The sequence below is a fragment of the Gavialis gangeticus genome, unplaced genomic scaffold (genome assembly GCF_001723915.1).
Source record: "Gavialis gangeticus isolate Ggan-Ray unplaced genomic scaffold, GavGan_comp1, whole genome shotgun sequence".
NCBI lineage: Eukaryota > Metazoa > Chordata > Crocodylia > Gavialidae > Gavialis > Gavialis gangeticus.
In genome coordinates, this window is record NW_017728994.1 from 45,663,876 (window position 1) to 45,682,129 (window position 18,254).

General features: G+C 68.3%; 1 protein-coding gene across 1 annotated transcript in view; it reads left to right on the forward strand.

The window, feature by feature from the left end:
- The window catches only part of SLIT1 (slit guidance ligand 1), a 67,100-nt gene that overhangs the window by 17,079 nt on the left and 31,767 nt on the right, over nt 1-18,254 (forward strand). The window contains exon 6 of the mRNA XM_019502137.1: nt 623-694. Coding sequence (XP_019357682.1) covers nt 623-694 — 72 coding nt within the window. The remainder of the gene's footprint in view (nt 1-622; nt 695-18,254) is intronic.

Here is an 18,254-nt window from a genome sequence, read left to right on the forward strand (position 1 = left end):
CCCTTGCTCAGCGGCCGTTGATTCATTCTGCACTGGGCCCCGCTCTGTGCGTTAGTTGTAACGGCTGCCACGTGGGGCCGGGAAGAAACGTTTCCCCTCCTGCTGCTCCACGTGTCAGGGGGTCTTTCTGTGCCCCCCAGAGGCGCTGGGGCTGCCATAGCCCGGGCTGGGCCAATGCTGCTGCTGTCCCCAACCCCACAGGGTCCTGGCTGGAGGGTCTTGCCCCTGCGTTTGGGGGTCTCGGCACGTTTCGCCCCACTGTGCAGAGGCAGGAGGTGGGCTGGCCGCCCCACGCCAGCGCCTGGCAGCAGCCGGAGTCCGCCCCACTGTGCACAGCCCCAGCTCCAGGGAGCGTGGCAGGCACTGGTAGGCGGGGGGAGTCAGTGCTTAAGCTGCTTGATTAGGAGCTTAATTTCACCAAATCTATGCAGGTGTTTTACAGTCCTCCGCCTTGCCCCCGGCTGGTTCAGCACAAGTCGGTTCTGCAGGACCTCGCTGCCGGCCGGCAGAGCCCTCAAGCTGCCCCCACCCCGTCTGCAAGGACACAGCTGGGGACGGGCCCTTCTTCCCTGCCCTGCCCTGCGCTGTGGGGCGTCGTAACCGTCCCTCTCCTCTTCCGCAGGCGGCTGAATCGGAACCAGCTGCACGCGCTGCCGGAGCTGCTGTTCCAGAACAACCAGGCCCTGTCGCGGCTGTGAGTCCCTCGGCGCGGGTCCGGGGGTCCCGTGGGCGCGGGGGGCTATGCCGCGGCTGGGGTGGGGAATGCAGCGGGTCCGGGTTTCCGACCCGGCGCCCCAAGCCGTGGCACTGGTGCCAGCCGGGGAGTGCCCATAGTCGTGGAGGGGTGCCGGCTGGTTCCCCAGGGTCCGCGGGGTGGCAGCAGCCGGCTCCGGCAGGCCTGGAAGATCAGTGTCCTGACCGGGCTGGGCTGGGGGCGTTCGAGCCAGCGGCGAAACCTGGGCAGCCGAGTGAGCCGGAGGAGCCGGTGGTCCCGCCACCGGGTGCAGCTTTCTCTGGGCTGCTGCAGACTTTCGGGGGGATGTGGGGTCAGTGCGTCTGCCCGGGGCTCGGGCCCGTTCTGCAGCTTTCACTTGCATCCTCGTGTGGCCCGGGTGTGGGGCACGCGCGCTCCTGTCCGCAGAGCCAGCTAGGGTGTTGCTGCAGCTTACAGTCTGCTGTGGCTCCGGTGCCCCGTGGCACGCGGGTGCCGGAAACGTGGGCGCGGCAGTGACTGTCCCTCTCGCGCCCTGGCATCGGGGTTGGCTGCAAGTCTCAGGGCTGGGTGGTGTGGGGTCAGGCAGGGCGATCGAGAAGGGAGTGCCTGGCCACGCTGCTCCGTGCGGTGCCCGAGGGAAGGCGTTGGCCCCGGGCTCGTTGGCGCAGGAAGCTGCAGAAGCCGCTTGGACCGTGGCAGTGACGGGCTGCTTGCTCCAGGGGCCGGGCCACCGCATCATCTTGGGGGCTGCGTGCCCAGCTTGCCCCTGGCTGGGGGGGTGCATCTCAGGCCTGACTCAGCTTCGGCTCTGGCCGTGCCCAGGGCAGGGAGAGGGAGACCCAAGGCCCAGCCGTGCTCCCAGGCCGCCCAGCGAGGAAGCAGAGGACAGCCCGGCCCCAGACGCTAGTGCCGTCATTTGGGGGTCTCGTGAGTGATGCGGGGTCTGCCGGGCTGGGGGGTTCCCGGGGCGTCCCGCGGACAGCCGCCGGCCCCTCGCTGGGGCCCGGGGTGCAGGCAGGGGCGCGTCTCCGGCCCGGGATGGCCCGTCTTCCCATCCAGGTGCAGGCGGCGGGGGGGAGCAGGGCCGGCGGCTCCGGGATTGTTTCCTCCGTTTTGTGCGTGGGAGAAAGGCCGAGAGCCGGGGCCGGTGCCAGGTCCCTGAAAAGCCGGTTTCTGCGGCAGCCGTTGCTATGGCGGCAGATGACTCCGGCTGGCTCCCCGCCATCGGGCACCAACTGGGCTCGTTTACCTCAGCAGCGCCGTTAACTCTTGACGGAGGCACCGTGCCCCCCACCCCGTCCAGCCTCCGCCCCGGCCTCCCTTGCCACGCGGGCTGGGCTGGGCCAAGGGGTCCCGGGGGCCAAAGCCCTGAGACCCCAGGCTTAACCCTTCCCTTGCTGGAACCCCCCACGCTGCCCCTGGGGCCAGCGCAGCTCGGGGGCAGGATCGGGCCCATGCGGGAGCCGGTCGGTGCTGGCGTTGTGCCCATCGGGGCGCCGCGTGTCCTGGGTTGGCAGGGCCCCGTGCCCGGCTCTGTGCTTCGGGGTGGGAGAGGCTGGATGGTGCAGAGCAGCAGCCGCGGGAGGCTGACGGTGCCCCGTTCCCCGGGCCTGGCACACGCTGACCGCTCCCCCGTCCTGCTCCAGATGTCGTCGGTGCCGCGGTCTTGCTCGCATTCAGCCCCGTGGGGTCTGGGCTCTGGACTGAGCCTCCAGACGCTGAGCCCAGACCCCGGCTCCTGGCAGGACCTCGGGCCTGTCACTAAATCCCCCCCAGGCCCCGTTCCCCGCTGGCAGATAACATCCCCCGAGGAGGGTGCAGGTCTGGGAGCACCAAGGGCAGCACGGCGAGGACATGTCCCAGGCCTGCTCCCCGCAGCCCCCGCGCGAGCTGCTGTTGCAAAGAGTTAACGCGGAGCCGGCTGCCAGCTCGCGTGTGAAATGGTGGCTGGGCGCCCGGCTCGGCAGCGTCTGCGGTGGCAGCTGAGCGCACCGCCTCCCCGCTCGTTAGCGCGCGGCACTGCTGCGGGCTCAGCTGCGCTGCAGCCTGGCGGTCCTCGAGAGCCAGCGCGGCCCGCAGCCCCCACGGCTCGCGCAGGCAGCGCCGTGACGATAATTAAAGGGGAAACGTCTGTAGTGTCACAGCAACCTGCTCAGATGGTTAATAATAAGACATCCAGCCTGCGGGTGCAGCCACGAGGCAGCCCTGGCGCTGCAGGGGTGCTGGCGGGGTCCCTCCGTGACCATGCATTTCACGCAGCGTGGGCGCGCACAGGGCTGTACGCGTTCGTGTGCATGTGGGGGCGCGGGCCCAGGGGCGGCAAGGAGGAGGGATGAGAAGTGGAGGGGAGGCTGCTGAGCTCCCTCCTGGCCTTCCTCTGAGCATGTGCCTGGCACCGTCCACCTGGCCCAGGGTTTCCGAGGCTGCGTTGGCTGGTCGCTGCGTGGGGCAGGAGGGAATTTGATTTCTCCTCCTGCTTCTGGGCTTTGTTGCTTGCAGCATGGGGCTGGGAGATGATTCCACCCCCACTTTCTGCTCCATGTGTTGGGGGGTTTAATCCTCCCCCACAGGCACTGGGTGCTGCAGCCCGGGCTGGGGATGGGGCTGGGTTGTGTCAATGCTCTTGCTGGCACCAACCCCGCAGGGTCCTGGCAGGAGGGTCTTGACCCCGCGCTGCACTGGAGCAGGGAGGGATTTCCCCCCTGCTCAGACGGGTGCTCCCACGGCTCCACTAGTCTGCGAGCGCTTCTCAGTGGGGGTGGCAGGGTGTGAAGCCCTGGGCACGGCCCTGCTTGGGTGTCTCACCCCGTGGGGGTGCTGCCTGCGGCGGGATGCTGGGTGTCCGTGGACTTGTGCTGTGGACTCGTGGCACTGCGTGGGTTTGCTGCTGCTGGTTGGGCAGGCCGGGCTCCGCGGCTGCCAGCACCGCCATCCAGAGCCTGGCGCTGCAGCAGGGAGCTTGGCTCTGCCAGGCTGCGCCCAGCCCAGCCCAGCCCTGCCCTAGCAGGCGACGGCTGCACGCGGCTGCCACAGGAGTCCGACCCCCCCGGGCTGCGGCGCTGCTCCAGCCGGTCCCTGGCAGCGTCTGAGCCGTGTGGCTGGTTCCAGGGGCGCTGAGCCAGGCTCTGCTTCGGGACCTGGTCTCCATCCAGAGGGACTTTGCTGCCGGAGCGAGCTCCTGCCTGGAGCTAGCAGAATCCGGCCCAGCCCCGGCTGGGCTGGGCGCTTGGTGCAGGCTGCATCCCGTGTGCCCCACGTCGCTTCAGTGGCCCTGCTGCTGCAATGCCTTGCCCAGGAGCTCCTGGAGCCCACGGCTCCGACCCGCTGGGCTGCCCACCTGGGGTCCTGGCAGTGGTTTCCGTAGGAGGCTGGTTCCTGCCCGCGACCCTGTCCCCATGTCGGAGCCCCGGGGCCGGGAGCCTCCACCCCTGCCCTGCTCCCAGCTTGGGGGAGAGGCGAGTCGGTGGGGGCTGGCCCCACCTGCCCACTGCCTGAAGGACAAGCTTCCCAGGGCTGCTGGCCTGGGGTCTCCGTGGCCTATTGTCGGCAGTCATGATGGGGCCTCTGATGCAGCGCGGGGGCCCTGGCCGGCTCTGGGTCCTGTGCAGCTGCCTCCTTTCCCCGGGCCAGGTGTAACCTGCAGATGAAAGTGCCCAAGTCCACGGGGTCCTGCTGCAGCAGGCTGTCCCTGGCGTGGGCTGTGGCCCTGGTGCAGCCCTGAGACGGTGGAGGGGAGGGATCCAGCGTTGCTTTGTGCCCATGGCCCTGGGAAGAAGCACGAACTTCACTGCGTTGCTGCTCTCCTGGCTTTGCTCTGGCATCTCGCAGGCCACGTCCATGGCTCTGCCCAGCCTGAGCTCCCCTGCTGCGTGGCCAGGCCTTCCCCGGAGCAGCGGCTGCTGGATGAGGGGGGCAGACGTGGCTGGGGGACGCATCTCCGCAGGCAGCTGGTGCCGTGGTCTGGCGATCACAGGGCGCAAGCTGGACTCGATGCCCCCTTGGGCTGCCTGGTGCCATAGGGGGCTGCACCTGGGGAGGTGCGAGGGCCGGGCTCTTGGGTGGGGACACGCCGTGGCTGGAAGCTGCAGCCGGACGCTGGGAAGAGAAATTGGGGGCGGCTGAGCTGCCCCATCAGCGTGCTGCTGCAGGGGGACGTTACCCCCTCTGTGCTCAGTTGTGCGGTGTCATGGGCCTGTCCTGCCCGAGCACCGTCTGCCCCACCTCCGGGTGGGCTGGAGCTGGCACTGGGGCTGCCCCCTTCCCACGTCCCCCTCTTTTGGGAGCTCCCCCCGCCTTGAAATCCAGCCTGTCACCTCCTGGCGCCCCGTGCCGTGGCCGTCGGTGCCCGGCTCGGCTCCCTCGCCGTGCCAGCCCACGCGCAGGGATTGGTGCACGCGGGGGTAGCTCTGCATCTCAGCGCCTGTCTTTGCCGCTGGGTCCTGCATAGCCTGTGAACTGGTGTCCCTGGGGGTCTGCCCTTGGGGTGGGCACAGGGGCCATGTCCCCCACCCCTCCCCGTGTCCCACCTCCATCCCCGGCTAAGCTGGGGGCTGAGCACGGAGGTGCTCGGAGCAGAGCTGGCCGCAGCCCTTTGTGTCTGGGCCGAGGCTGGAGGAGCTGGGAGGCAGTGGGTTCACCATGTGCCCGCCCCTCTTTATCCCCTGCTGTAACGAGGGAGTAGCTCATTAAGGGCCGCAGTGGCTGGAAGTGGCACTGATGCGACATGTTGCCGGAGCGCGCGTGACCCCGGTCACCTCGTCTCCAACCGGGTTTAATTAAACTGTCAGCGCCGGCCGGAGGAACAAAGGGCTGTTTGCTCTCCCCTCCTCCCAGTGCAGCGGGGGCACGCGAAACGAGGGGCTGGTGGAAATGGATCACCGCTTGCCCCGGGGGAGTCGCTGAGGCGGGAAGGTGACCCCTGCCGCGGCACTGGTGCGGGGGCCTTCGGCTCCGCGGTGCTGGTCCCTGCACCCTTCTGCTTCTCACTCCCTGTCCCCTCTCTGGAAGCGTCTCCATGCCAGCTCCCCGTGGCATGGCCTGGGAGCCCAAAAGGGTCGTGGGCATCTCGAGATCTAGGTTGGCATTTGATGTGGGCACGGCCCCTGATCAGATCTAGGGAGCACTGGGGAGCCTGGAAGGGCGCTACGCTGGGACCTGGCACGTGGTTGGTGGCTGGTGCGGTCCCCCCGGGCTGAGCTCGGCTGCCGCATGGCGAGAAGGGCGGGCAGAGCCTACAAATTGTATGCAGAAATGCAAACGCTGCGTTCCCGGAGAACAATGCTGCTGCGGGAGGCCGGCAATCGAATCGGAACGAAGCCGGGCACGGATGAAACACGGGCTCAGCTCACCGGCGGGCACTGGCGGGACTGGGTGGGCAAAGCCAAGGCAGGCGGCACGGGGGCAGCCTCCCGGCTCAGCCCTGGAGATGCCCAGCCTGGAAAACCCCAGATGCACTCACCCCTCCCCACCTGTGCTGTGGGCTGCCTGTGATGCTGGGGGGTCCCCAGCCCTGTGCCGGCAGCAGGGATCCCTCAGCGGCGTCACCGGGCACCGTGGCTCGTTCTTGTGTTAGATCCGTGGGAAGAGCAGGGCAGCGCCGGCTGGCAGCCCCCAGCCCCCTTGCACTGGGCATTGCACAGCCCTGCCCTGATCTCAGACCTAGTCGGGGGCTGGGGCCATGCCGGGGCACCAGCTGTGCCAGCTGCTTTGGCCCCGGCTCTCCCTGGCTCCTGTGGCCTGGATTAAAACTGTGGCCCCGGCCGGGCCCTCTCTTCTCTTCCTCCTCCTGTGCACGGCGCTGTGTCTCCGTGGCCACAGGCGCCCTGGGAAGTGGCCACGCTGGCTCTGGGCGCCATACCGCTTGTGCTCCCCGACAAAGGGCCTCCTGCCAGCCGGGCCGGGAGCGGGACGGCGCTTGCCGAATACCAATAAGGACGAAGGGGTGGGGAGCTTGTTTATGGAGGGGCTGTGTCTGGGCAGCCCCAGGCACCCCCTCTGCCAGCCTGGGAGGGGCGGGGGGCTCTGGCGTCCGCCTGGGCCCTGGGGGGGTCCAACCCCTCTGCAACCTCGTGCAACAAAGGGTTAGTTTCCCCCTGTGTGGCCCATGACAGCTCGAAGGGAAGCTGGGAACAAATGAGCCGCTAATAGGTGGGGAGGCACCGCTGGGGCTGGCAGCCAGCTTGGGGGTGGAACCGGCCTTGGCAGAGGGGCTGCGGGGCGCCCGCCTGCCCTGGAGCCGGCTCCGTTTCAGCTCACCCCTCCAACCCTGGCACTGCTGCAGGCTGGTGCGCACCTGCCTGGCACAGCCGCTGCCCAGGCACCGCAGGAGGCCTCTCCGGGCAGCGGTTACCTGTGGATGGGCCCTGTCCTGGGGCTGGACAGCAGCGGGCGGGCACCGGGGCCCTTGGGTGTCAGCATCTGCCATAAGGCTCCAGCGCCTGGAGTCAGGGGATTCTGCTGTTGCTTTACCCCAGGCTCCTGCGTTCTCACGGCTGCAGAGCCATGAACCCCCTGGGGGGTTTGAGTCTCGTAATAATTTTTTAAGCCCTTCATAGGTTTTTTGGGGGCCTGTCCTCTAGTGCTTGGAGGCATGGGATGGGCAGCAGGGCCTAGTGCTCGGCAGCTGGAGAAGGATGCGTGCATGTGTGGCCCTGGACAACTGAACGCCGTCCCCCCACCAGAGCTGCTTTGCCCCTGGGACTCCCCTGGCTGGGACCCACAGATGTGGGAGGTGATGCCGGGCTCTGGGCTCTGCATTGCTCCCTTCTGTCTTCCGCGTCCCCTGCCCGCCAGGAGAGCGCGCGAGGAGCTGGCGGCCTCCACCGGGCCCCCCGCACGCTGCCACAGTGGAAGCATGGCACGCGCATGTGCCTTGCAGGGCACGAGTCCCTCGGTGTTGGCTCCATGGCTTAGAAAGGGGCATTGGTCACTAGTGAGCAGGGAGTGCGGGGCACGGCCCCTGCATCAAAACTGCCTGGACCCTAAAGGCGGCAAGGGAGAGAGGAGCAGGGGAAACCTGCTGGGACCCAGTCGCTCTCCCGTCCAGCCTCCTTGCAGCACCAGAGACTGGGCAGGATGGACCTGGGTCTGACCCCGCTCAGAGCTGCCCTTGTGCCCCTTGCCCTGGTGCGCTCCACCATCCCTGCCCTCTGCCCTCCCCTGCGGGGCTGCCGTGGGCTCCGTGGCGCCGAGCGGAGCGTGAGCCACGCCGCGCGCTCCCCTGAAAGGGTTAAGCGCTTCAGGCTGCGTCTCCTTTGTCTGCGCGCTGGGAGCGGATGCGGACACCTTCGCTCTCAGGCTTCTTCCATTACCGAGAGTGCAAAGGGCTCGGAGACGCTCCGGGGGGATTTCCTGCCCGGAGCTGCCTCCAGCCGCTGGCTCCTGGGGCAGTGGCGTCTCGCCAGGGGTTGCTGCTTGGCAGCTGTCTGCCCCCAGGGCTGCTCTGGCCAGGCCTGAGCCTGGAGCCACCTCCACCAAGGAGCCGTTTCTTCCCTTCCCATCGCTTGCCAAAGCTCACGTTTGTCCATAAGCGACACCGGCCGGCTGTCCCGGGACCCCCCGACTCGGGGCTGGGTCAGCTCGTGCCTGCCCGGTGCCAGCTGCTGGGGATTTGTTCACCCCGTTGTTGCTTGGCCAATGTCTCACCGTGGCGCTGCTCGTTCCCACTGCCACGTGCCGCGGGCCACCGGGTCCGTCTCCCTCCTGCACCCCCGAGGGCGCGGAGTCGGCTGGGAGCCCGCGGCGGGGCTGGGGCGGACGCGCCACGGGAATTGGGATTTCCGTCCCGGATTCCTGCCGGCGTCCAGTCCGGCCTCTGCCCGCCCGGGCACCTGGACGCAGGCGGCTGCGGTTGCCCCTGCCCCAGGCCCGTGCGATTAACCCGCCGGTGGATTAGAGCATCGCACGGCTGCCTCCCCCCGAGCCGCCCCCCTTGGCATGTGCGCCACTCTTCAAGGCAGGAAAAGCAGGATTAATTTTTATAGCTCCTGAGGGGCTGCGGTAACCCAAGACATCTCGTCTCGCTGTCTTGTGGGCTGGGAGCTGGGGGCAGGAAGCAGCAGCGGTGGGTCCCCGTTTCCCTGCCCTCCTGCTCCCGCCTGGGGCGGCTCGGAGGGGGAAAGGGCCCGAGTTTGGGGCAGGGACGGTTCCTTGGTGAAGTCGAGGGGTGCGGATCTCTCCAAGTCCCGGATCAGCCGGGAAGGCAATGGCAAGAGTGAGGCATCCTTCCAAGATGCCCCGTCTACCCGGGACCCTCTTCCCAGCTGCCCAGGGGCAGGAAGGAGCCTCTCCTCTTCTGCCCGTGGGGAAGACGAGATGCGCCGAGGGGGGGGAGCCCAGGCGTCCCAAGTCCCAGCCCCGCTCTCCCCCGGGGCTTGTGGCCTGAACCCAGGAGTCCCGACTCACGGTTCGACCCCTGCACCCACCGCCCAGAGCTGGGCACAGACCCCGGGAGTCCCCAGCTTCCCCTGCGCCCGTCCCCGTCCCTCGGCTCGTGTTGTGTTTCCCGCTGGTGAGATGCACCAGGGCACCCGGGTGGACCCTGCGCCCAATTCACGTGCCGCCACGCCGGCCCCCGCCCGGCCACCCCGGATGCCGGCACTGGTTCGGTCCCTGCTGCACAGCTGCGCGGGCTCGCGGGCAGCCCCGGCATGTGGGTCCCATCCCGGGGAGGCCGCGGTGGCGCGGGTCCCCTTCCTGGCCTCGCCGGCAGACCCGGCACGGCGCCGAGAAACCGCTGCATGTGCTTTTCCCAGGGGCCATTGTTCCCGGTTGCTAGGAGACACGGGTTTTTAGGTGTCGCCAGGGAAACTGGGGCCTGGGTATTTGGTTCAAGGTCAGGCTCCATAAAGGCGGCAGAATGGGCTGGGCGGCCGGGGCCCTCCTCAGTCATTTGTCAGGCTCCCCCGGCTCCGGCTCCGGCTCCTGGCACCAGCGCTTGGGGGGCCAAACCGAAGCCCAGGGTGGGCCGGGGAGGGCGGCGCGGGGCCCGTGCCAGCTCCCCGGCCCACCCGGGCATGCGGCCCAGAGCGAAGCCTGCCCCGATCGCCATGCCTTGCGCAGGGGTCCCGGCGGGGCGGGCCGCCACAAACCCCGGCGTCCCCAGCCGGCTCGGCTGCCAGCGCCCGGCGGAGCAGAGGGGCTTGGTGCCGGGTCTGTCGGGACCGGGAAGGCCTCGCGCCCGCTCCACCTCTCGATCTCTGCAAACCCCGCTGGGGCTGGGGGCTGGACGGCGGTGACCAGCTCCTCGTGCACCAGTCGGCCCAGGGGGCCCTGGGGCACGTGCGCCCCTGTTTCAGTCCTGCTCCACCCGAAGTTTAAACCCAGCTGCCTGGCTGTGCCAGCAGCGTTTCCAGGCAGGCATTTTGGAGGCAGTCACTTGACTTCGCGGCTCGCTGTCATCTCCCCGCTCCCCTGGAAACTCGTCATTCTTAACGAACCTCTTTTCTTTCGACTGGTCTCGCTGTTCCCCCGGTCCAGCCCCCCTGCTGCTGCCCAGTGGCTGCTCCTGGGCACGGAGCTCCTATTTCACAGCCCTGCCATGTCTGTAACTCATTGCAATGAAGATCTGTGAGTTTTGGCTTCAATCCTAAACTGAATCGCGCCGCCCTGGGCCCCCCGCCTGTAGTAAAGCTTCTAGGTCATTTTTAATTGGAGAAGAATCTGTGTCATTTTAGACGTGATGGCGCACCATGCCGTCTGCACCCCGCTTTGCAAAACCCTAGATCTGACCGTGGGCTGGATGGTCTCGGGATCCGTTCAGCACCCGGGGAGCCCCGAACCTTGCGAGTGCCAGGAGCGATTGTTGTGCAAAGCAGGTTGTGGGGAGCAACAAGGTCTGGGGCTGGGAGAGGGTGCTGGGCCCGTCCTCTGTCTCTGCAGCAGTGATCCCATACAGCGTCACACGTGCCCTGGAGTCCAGCACCAGCGTATGTGCCTGCGTCCTGCCCTGCTGCGCTCACCATCCCAGGGGCTGCGGTCCCCTGTCCCGCATGCAGGGACCCCCCCCGCACTGCAGCCCCTGACCCTGCTTCTCCATCCCACCCGGCTCGGCCTGCCTCTTCTGATTGCTCGGCCTGCCCCTAACGAGATTACAAGTGGCTCCCAGCCCTTTGCTATCCAATTATGCTGGCTGCAGGCACCTGGTGGCCTTGGTGCGGTGGGGGACCTGGCTGGGGTCTCCCTGCCATGCCACTGAGCTAGGGTTGGCTCCAGCTGGAACGAGCCACGTGCATGGCCATGTTTGTGGGCACACCGGGAGGGGGCAGACGGCAGACGAATTTAAACAGGATTACAGGGAGCTGATGGCTTCCAGATGGGCATCTCTGCAGGCCAGGGAGCTTCCTGAGACCTAGAAGGGGCTGGGGGCTTCAGGAAGGGGGAAAGAGGCTGGCACCCTGGGGGGCACAGTGCTCTTCCCCCTGCAAGGGGGCTGCTTCGTGCTTCGTTTGCACAGGGGGAGCTAGGGCCGTGGCCCCCAGGCAGGGAGAGGCTCCAGGCACCCCAGGCTCCTCCTGGACTGTCTGGACCCTCGTTGCTCTGGGCAGATGGTCCCTGGCAGCTGCCCCAGGACCCTGTGCGCAGGCTGCCTGTGCAGTGGGGAGCTTTTGGTCTTTGCTAGCCCCATCCACCCAAGGGTCTCCTGGCCCCAGGGCTGTGCCTGGAGCCGGAGCCCCCAGCCCTGAAAGGGGTCAGCACCCTCACCCTGTGCCCAGGCAGGACTGGGGCCTGGGGAGGGCAGGGTCCAGTGCAGTGCCAGACCCTTAGCTAGCGTCTCCCCACTGTTTCCAGTGCCCAGCACTTGTCAGGAAGGCCCCTGCGCCCGGGGACTCGGGGAGCCCTGCCCCAAGACCCCTGGCCTGGCCGTGGCCCCGCAGTGCAGGTGCTGCCTGGCCCAGGGCAGGAGCCCGGCTGTCGAGCGGGGAGGCGCTGGCTGTGCCCCTGCAGCCCCATCCTCATTTCCTACCACAGATACTGAGAAAATAAATAGCACAGCCGGGCAGGAGCCCCGAGTCCTTCCAGCACATGGTCCCCTCCAGGCCCCGAGCAGGGGGTGACCCCCCAGCTCCCGGGTGAGCAGGTCAACGATGGGGTCCCGTGCCGGCCAGCCCGGACAGGTGTCTCCAGCTACACAAACACGGGCCCAGCAACTGGAGTCCGAAGGGCAGGGGGAGACAGAGCTAATGCTGGCACTGCCGGGGTTGGCCTGGGGCACTGCCCACTCGCTCCTCGGCTGTCCCCAGCCTGGGGGACCCTGTTGGCATGGCTGGGGGCCGGGTCCGGACCTGGTCAGCATCGCAGGCCAGCCCAGGATGGCAGGGTGGCCCCGGGCACCAGACAGCTTGGGTCAGTTTGCCCCTCTGGCGCTCCTGGCCCGCTTTGGCATCTTTTGTCTCTTTGCAGCTGTGTCGGGCACAGGCTGGGGCTGTGCTAGGTGATGCTGTGCATGCATCCTGCACCGAGGGCCCCACGGGGGTTGGCTCCATAGGGGCAGGCGGGGAGGCGGGCAGGGCCAGCAGGGCTCTCCACGCAGCTGGCTCAGGTCCCCCGATGGATTTGGCCAGGGGTGCCCGACCTGCGGCATGAGCACCGTAAGTGGCATGGGGCACAAGGCAGTTTGGGAAGGGAGCAGAAAGCAGAGTAGCAGGTTGGGCGAGGACAGCAATGCTGGGGGCGCTGGGCAGGGCGGGTGCCGTCTGCTGCCGTCCGAGGCAAGGCCGTGCCTGGGGGCCTGGAGGACGCGGGCAGCCCCGCGTGTGGGAGCAGGTCCCGGGCTGCGCTGACCCTGCAGGGAGCCCAGGGGCCGGCATGGGTCGCTGGTGGCCCAGCCAGGACGGGGATGGAGCTGAGGTCGGGGTGCGCCCGGGTCGGGCCCTGGGCAGCTGGGTGTCACGCTCTGGGGTAGAGGAGAGACAACCCCCCCGCCGCCGGCTGCTGGATGGCCCCATGCACACAGCTGGCCCCTGCCCCCCGGGACCCAGCCCTCCTCCCACCCCCACACCACAGCTCATCAAGCAGCTGCTCGGCTGGTGCTCTCCGGAGCGCTAACGAGGTCTCGGTCTCGTCAGGGAGCTGGAAACCCCCCAGACCCCCCACCTCCACCAGGGCTGGGCTGGCCAGGCCGGCCCGCCCGGCACCTGTCACCCCTGCCCGGAGCTGGGGAGGTCTGCCCGGGGCCTTCCCAGCCGGGCATCCCTGGGGCAGGGCCAGGCGCTGGGCAGGGGAGCTGGGCCCAGGTGGGGCGGTGAGCGCAGCACGGCAGACAGCGGCCGCGGCATGGAGGGCGTCCCGGGGTCTCTGCAAGCCCCAGCTCCTGGCCCGGCGCAGGGAAAGCAGCGAGCTTCCAGCCCTCCGGGGTCAGGGACTGTTATGACTTCTTGTCTCCCCCCACCCCCAAAAGGCATGCAACCCCCCAAGGGCAGCAGAACCGGGGCACAGTGAAGGCCCCCAACAGCCAGCAGTGCTACCCGCAGCCGGAGCCGGAGCACTCTGCTCTGGGCGTAGAGCCCAGCGGCCGGACACTTAAACAAGTCCCCAAGATGGGTGAGGACCCCCCTTCCCCTCCATGCTCACATCCCCCACCTGCTGTCCAGGGCCAGGGGGCTGCATGGGGGCAGCCGTCCCCCCCGCCAGCCACCAGCCCCGCTCTGGCCCGCTCGCAGGCACCGTGCGGTGGTGTTCACGGAGCCACCGCCAGGTCCCAGGGATCCCAGGGGCTGGGGCTGGCCAGCGAGGCAGCAGGGCCTGGTGCCTGCAGTGTGGGAATCTCCCGGCTCCCCTCAGCCGTGCCGGGACCCAGGACCCGGACGTCGGTGGGCGTGCAGGGAGGGCTCCAGTCCCAGGCAGCTCAGCGTGTGGCAGGACGTTGCATCTCCAGCCTGCTGCCAGAAGCGCTTCCAAAAGCCCCTGCTATTCAATTAGGAGGCGGCTTTGGGAGCAGGGACTGCTAATTAAGGGCTGGCAATTACTGTCCCAGGGCATAATTAGTGCCAGCAAATGCCAGAGGCCAGGCCTGTCTGTTCGTTTGCGTGAACCCTGCGCTGCCAGGCGGGTGACTTTGGGGCAGGGAGGTCTTGCACCCGGCCCCTGCTCACAGCTGCTGTGGTTGGGGCGGGGGTGCTGTCTGGGGGCTTTCCAGAGGGGCTTTTCTTTAAAAAAAAAACAAACAAATTCTTGTTCCAAGCTAAAGCGGCCAAAATCCACAAGTCAGTCCAGGACCATTTATGGCCCTACAACCGGCAAGCATCCTCCACCCCCACCTGGGGCTTCAGATGTTTTCAAATGCTTTTGGCGGGCATCCTACACGCGGGCCCAAGCTTGGAGGCTCGGGGTTCAGATGTCCCCCAGTTTTGCCTCCCGCAGCCATACAGCCGCAGGAGTAAGCTGGGGAGGAGCCTCCTGTTTCCATAAAGTGGGCTTTAAGCCCCGACCCCTCAGCGGGTGCTAGAGCAGTTATGCCAGAGAGAGCTTAAGGAAAAGTGTCTTCTTGGACCAAGATCCGTGGTGTTTCCCCTGCCAGGTAAGTGGCCCCAGATACACCGTGTAATCTGAGCCAAAAAGAAGGGCACCCAGGTGTGTGCAGGGCGTGGGGTCGGGGCTGGGCACCGCAGCCAGCCGGGCACACACCTCTCGGGCCCTCTTGCACGTGCGGCCAGGGCAGGGCGAGAGGGGGTCTCGGGTCCCCTGATGCAGACCCCTCATCCGTGGGCAGGCTCAGCCATGGGAGGGCCCCGTCCCCTACCAGGAGCCCTGGGGTGTCCCGCCGGAGACCCGCCAGGCTGTGGCCGGCCCTCGCGGGGCAAGCCCCCACACTCCGGCTCCTGCGCTTGGAGCTGGGCACTCGCCTGCTCCAGGTGCGCCGGCCGTGCCGGGAGGCTGTTGCATGCGCCTGCTGTAGCGGCATAGCCTGGGCACGGCCCTGCTCTGTGCTGTGGGGCTACAGCTTCCTGGGGAGGGGGCTCCTAGACCCCTCCAGCCCATTTCGCAGTTTGACCTGGCTCCAGTGTGAAATGCACAAAATGCTCCATGGCTTGGGGCCTCCCCCAGTGCCTGGGGGACAGAGACCGGGGCTGTACGGGCCGTGCAGCCTGCCTGGCTCAGCCGTGTGGGCATGTCCCCCTCCGTGGTGCGGCCGCCGGACCCTGCTGTTCAGCACTTCCCTCCCCCCTTTCATCCGGACGCCAGGGCTGATAATGGAGCAGGAGTGGACGTGGCTGCGGGGAGCTGGCTGCAATCAGCGCGGGTGGAAACGAGCCCGCAGGCCGGGAAGCCGGCGCCGAGCGCTCGCTGCTGGCCTGGTCCTAGCGCCCGGGCCCTGCTGGGGATGCCTGGAGACCAGGGAGCATTTCTGCACCGTCCGAGCAGGGGGCCGGGGAGAGAGGGTGGGGTGGGGGATGCTCCATCACTGGCGGGCTCGAGGAGGGGGTGGATGGGCACCGGTGCAGCGATGCCTGTGGGGGGTCCCAGGCTGCTGGGCTGTTGCCCCCACCCCCCTTTCTGCTCCATGTGTCGGGGGGTTTAAGTCAGCCTCAGGGCTCTGGGATTTCCATGATTTCCTTCCCTGCCCTGGATGCCCAGCGTGGCTCTTAGGCTCAGAGACCCCACAGGGTCGTAGGGCATCAGGGCAGCTGTGGGCTGTGTGTTTCCTGCAGGTCCGTGTCCCCAGGAGCCGTCCTTCCCCGGCATCCGTGGGCACTGAGTGGGACCGCGGCTCTGCATCCAGCACCAGGGACACCTTGGGGGGCAGGGGGGTCCCCAGTGCCCCAGGGCTCAGGCTGGGACCTCGGACCCTTGGTCTGGCAGGGTCGGTGAGGCCCGACCCAGAGGCTCAGCTCGGGATTGGGAGCGCCAGCATCCAGGGCTGGGCAGACGCCTCGTGCCGGGGCAGAGATGCCAGCTGGCGCGATGCAGCAGTGCCGGGGCGTTGGGGCCGTGGGGGATAAGGGGGGCAGACAGGAGCAGCCTGACACCTCGGCTCCTTTGGCAGCTCTGCGCAGTCGGTCTCACCTGCCCCGAGCCGGCTTCACGCTTATTAGCACTCAGAAGCCTCCACTAACGAGAATTGCTTTTCCATTTGCACCTTGGCGGGGTGCTGGGGGTCTCCTTCAGGGACGGGGGAGAGGGGCAGGGCAGCCCTGGTGCCCGGGGGCTAAGCCGTGCTGCGCGCACCGGGCTCGCGAGCCTGCTGTCGGTCGCGCCGGCCCTGCGCCCCTGCCGTGGTGCAGCACACGGGACACCTGAATCCCTGCGGCCCCGCAGAGCTCCTGGCCCAGGGGCCGGCGCCTTGGGCTGCAGCTGGGGGCTGGACGTGGCCCAGAGCTGGGGTCAGCGTGGCTCGGCCAGGCCGTGGGCAGCACGACGCCGCCTGGCCCCTTCTGCGCTTGGCAGAGCCCGCGCTGCGCAGGACAGGGCTCGGCGTGGCCCCCTGGCTCCTTCTCGAGGTGCCTGCCCAGGGGAAAGGAGGGCTGGAGATGTGGGCGTAGCTCGCGTGCCCCCACGTCTGGTGCTTGGACCTGTTCCCTGGGGGGACCCTGGCTCCGGGGCTGCAGGAGCCGGGCTGCCAGGCTGGGACGAGACCTGTGCCCGTGCTGCGGTGCTGGGAGCATAACGAGATCTTAATAGTCCAATTACATCCCGTCGATTTACCCAGCATGTAATTGTCGCCGGCTGGCGCTGCGTGATGAAGCGCTCTTATTACCCGCCGGGCCCGCTGGCAGGCGGCTGTGGGTGGGGGGAGCTGGCCCGTTCCTCGCACCGCAGCTGCTCCACAGCCAGGCAGGAAGGAGGTGGTGGCTCCGCATGGGGCCTCGCTGGGCCTGGGGACACGCTGGCCTGTGCCACTGGCTGGCTCGTGGGCAGGCGTCCAGGAGCTTTTCCAGGATCGTGGCCGTTGCCGTCTCCGCTCCCCTGTGTTATCTGCGGCATCCAAGTGCATCGCTGCAACCACGGGTCAGTGCTCGGGCCGCCTCCAGCAGCGGATGGACCTGCAGGCAGCCGGGGGGCTCTGATTCAGGAGGGCCTGATCCCTGCCCAGAGGGGCCAGGGCTAGGGGCCACGTCTAGGCCAGCTCTGGAGGCAGCGGCACGAGTTCTGCGCTGTGGCCTGCGTGCACATCCTCCACCACGACCAGTGTGCTCGGGCATCCCCAGTACCACCCGGCACCTGTGCTGCCCGTGCTAGGACCCCCCTTCCCAGGCCGGGTTTGCAGCCTGGGCTGGCCCCTGTTCTGCTTGGGGATGTTGGCTTCACGCTCCCGGAGCAGCTGCGGGGCTGCAGACCCCCGGGAGCAGAGCACAGCCCCCGGGACATCCCCTCAGCCCGCCCCGGGCTGCCTGCCAGCTGTTCCCTGCCTGCCCTCCAGCTGGAGGGGGAGACCAGCACCTCCCTGTGCTAAATGCAGCTGAGGCTGGGGGAGGGAGGGTCGCCATGGGGCAGGGCCTCGCTGCGCCCCTGCTCGGACCAGGGGTGGCCGCAGCAGCTGAGCCTGGAGGAGGTGCCCAGGGAGCAGGTGTCTCCGTTGCCCGGCCCCTCTGAATCCCCACGAGGGGTGAGAAGGGGGCTCAGGCCTTGGCTTCTCTGATGGGAGGAGCGTGATTTGGGGGTGTCTGGCACTCAGGGGCTGGCAAAGGGGGTGGTGTAGATTCGGGGCAGAGCCTCGCTGGCTGCGGGGCCTGGGCAGCTCTTGGTGCCCGCAGCAGCAGTGCCCGGGACGCGTGGCACGGAGGGGTTGGATGCCAACGGGGCCGTAGACCTGCCATCTGATTCCACCTGCCTGGAGCCGGAGCCGGGCACCCTGCACGTGTCTGCCCGTGGGTACTGCCTGAGTCCAGCCTTGCTGGGCCATTGCTTTCCATGGGCATGCACACACGTGTGCATGCATGCGGGGGCATGTGGAGAGGTAGGAGACTTGACGTGGCTTGACGTGTCCGGCTTATCTGCCCCAGGAGACCCGCTGCTCCCCTAAAGCTGGGGCAGAAGCCAGGTGCTGGCGTGCCCAGGGCTGGGCCGTGGGCACCAGCCATGCTCCCCAGCATGTGGCAGGGCAGCGCGGGCCTGGGGCTGCCCCTGAGGCAGGGGGAGGCGGTCGGGGGCCCTTGCAGCGGGGGGAGGCTGGTCTCAGCGGCACGGCTGAGAGCCAGCGGGGCCGGCGCCGAACACGGCACAATCTGCTTAAAGTGTGAAGGGCGGATTAGCCGCGCCAAAGAGCCCGTGGCCGGCCCCCCTCCCTGCCGCGCCGGGATTAAGGCAGCCGCTTGTTCGCCGAGGGCTCCCCGCCGCGCCGCCGTGTCCGGGCCGGGGCCCTCGTGCTCTGGCTCCTGCTAAGCGCCGCGCAGGACGCGCCAGGCTCCCTGCCGGCCGGGCGTGTGGCTGGTGGAGCCGGGGGGCGCTGGGGTTAATCCCCGGGCAGCCCCTCCCCTGCCCGGCTCTGGGGGAACAGGGGGAGCCCCGGGCGTTGGCACTTGGTGGTTGGGGCTGGCTCTGTTCTCCGTAGGGTCAGACCCTGCCCAGCCCAGGGGGTGGGGGGCAGCCCAGCGCCCCCAGG